Here is a 1588-nt window from a genome sequence, read left to right on the forward strand (position 1 = left end):
TTCTTTAGGGTTTGATAAAGATGAGAGGTGATAGCTGTTGGAGGGACTTGACTTGTATGAACTATCATTATGAGGTTTGTACATTGTATATTGTATAGTGTGTGATGCTTTAATGTGGTGGAGTTTCAGTTTGACATTGGTGATCTGAGATTGATTTATAATCAGCATAAGTTGCCGTTAGATTTCATTGTTAGTGCTGTATAGGCATCCATGCTTTTTAAGAAAATGGCTCCGAATCTCCCCAAATTTTTATTACATTTTTGATACATATTGATGTCCTTATGCCATGTAGAAAGTTTGAAGTATTTCCACCTAAATATTTTACTTATGGCCATTTAAAAAATCGGCCAATTTTTGAAAATTACCATGTAACGTAACCCATGGTTTTTTCCAAAAAATGGCTCCGAAATCACCCAAAATTTTTATTATATTTTTTGATACCTACATGTATTGATCTCATTATACTGTATAGAAAGTTTGAAGTGATTCCGCCTAAAAATTTTTGAGTTATGGCCATTTAAATAATTTGACCAATTTTCGAAAATTACCCTGTACTATAGCCCATGATTTTTTCCAAAAAATGGCTCTAAAATCACCCCAAATTTTTATTACATTTTAAAAAACATATTGATGTCCTTATGCTGTGTAGAAAGTTTGAAGTGATTCCAACTAAAACATTTTGAGTTATAGCCATTTTAAAAAATTGGCCAATTTTCGAAAAATACCCTGTACTATAGCCCATGACTTTTCCAAAAAATGGCTCCAAAGTCTCCCCAAATTTTTATTACATTTTTTGATACATATTGATGTCCTTATGCTGTGTAGAAAGTTTGAAGTGATTCCGACTAAAAATTTTTGAGTTATGGCCATTTTTTGAAAATTACCCTGTACTATAGCCCATGGTTTTTTTCCCAAAAAGTGGCTCCGAAATCACCCCAATTTTTATTACATTTTTTGATACATATTGATGTCCTTATGCTGTGTAGGAAGTTTAAAGTAATTCCGACTAAAAATTTTTGAGTTATGGCCATTTTAAAAAATTGGCCAATTTTCGAAAATTACCCTGTACTATAGCTCACGGTTTCTTCCAAAAATTGGTTCCGAAGTTACCCCCCCCCCCCATTTTTATTACATTTTCTGATACATATTGATGTCCTTATGCTGTGTAGAAAGTTTGAGCTGATTTATGCTAAGTTGTTTCAGCTATACATGTACAATGTACATAGTTGATTGTAGAGAAGTAAACTACATGTACCAACCACTGAGGAATGGGGCAGCCTCAATTCCAACTATATTGTTTTGATGTATGTACATGTAAATGTGTATAAAAGGGCCCAATTTCTGAAAATGCCTTATGCATGTACATGTATGTACGACTAATGCTGGTGTTTCACTCTTAATTTCGTTTCTTTATGTTTATTTCAGACTCAACCTGTTCCTAATCCTTTCAGTTATTATCTTCATCAAAGTCCTGAGATTATACACAATATTGAAACAATGGGTAATCACATTGTGGAGCTTTTCTTTCCTTTTCTAATCATGTTACCTCAGCCATTTTGTGCCATCAATGGAATTGTACAGATATTAT

The 1588-nt window shown here is 32.7% G+C and overlaps 1 protein-coding gene across 1 annotated transcript in view; it reads left to right on the forward strand.

The window, feature by feature from the left end:
- Window positions 1-13: 13 nt before the first annotated feature.
- The window catches only part of LOC109586508 (uncharacterized), an 11672-nt gene continuing 10097 nt past the window's right edge, over window positions 14-1588 (forward strand). The window contains exons 1-2 of the mRNA XM_020002704.1: window positions 14-74; window positions 1426-1588. Of these exons, the coding sequence (XP_019858263.1) occupies window positions 21-74; window positions 1426-1588 (217 nt within the window). The 5' untranslated portion in view covers window positions 14-20. The remainder of the gene's footprint in view (window positions 75-1425) is intronic.

Source organism: Amphimedon queenslandica, unplaced genomic scaffold (genome assembly GCF_000090795.2).
Source record: "Amphimedon queenslandica unplaced genomic scaffold, v1.1 AMPQUscaffold_12855, whole genome shotgun sequence".
Taxonomy (NCBI): domain Eukaryota; kingdom Metazoa; phylum Porifera; class Demospongiae; order Haplosclerida; family Niphatidae; genus Amphimedon; species Amphimedon queenslandica.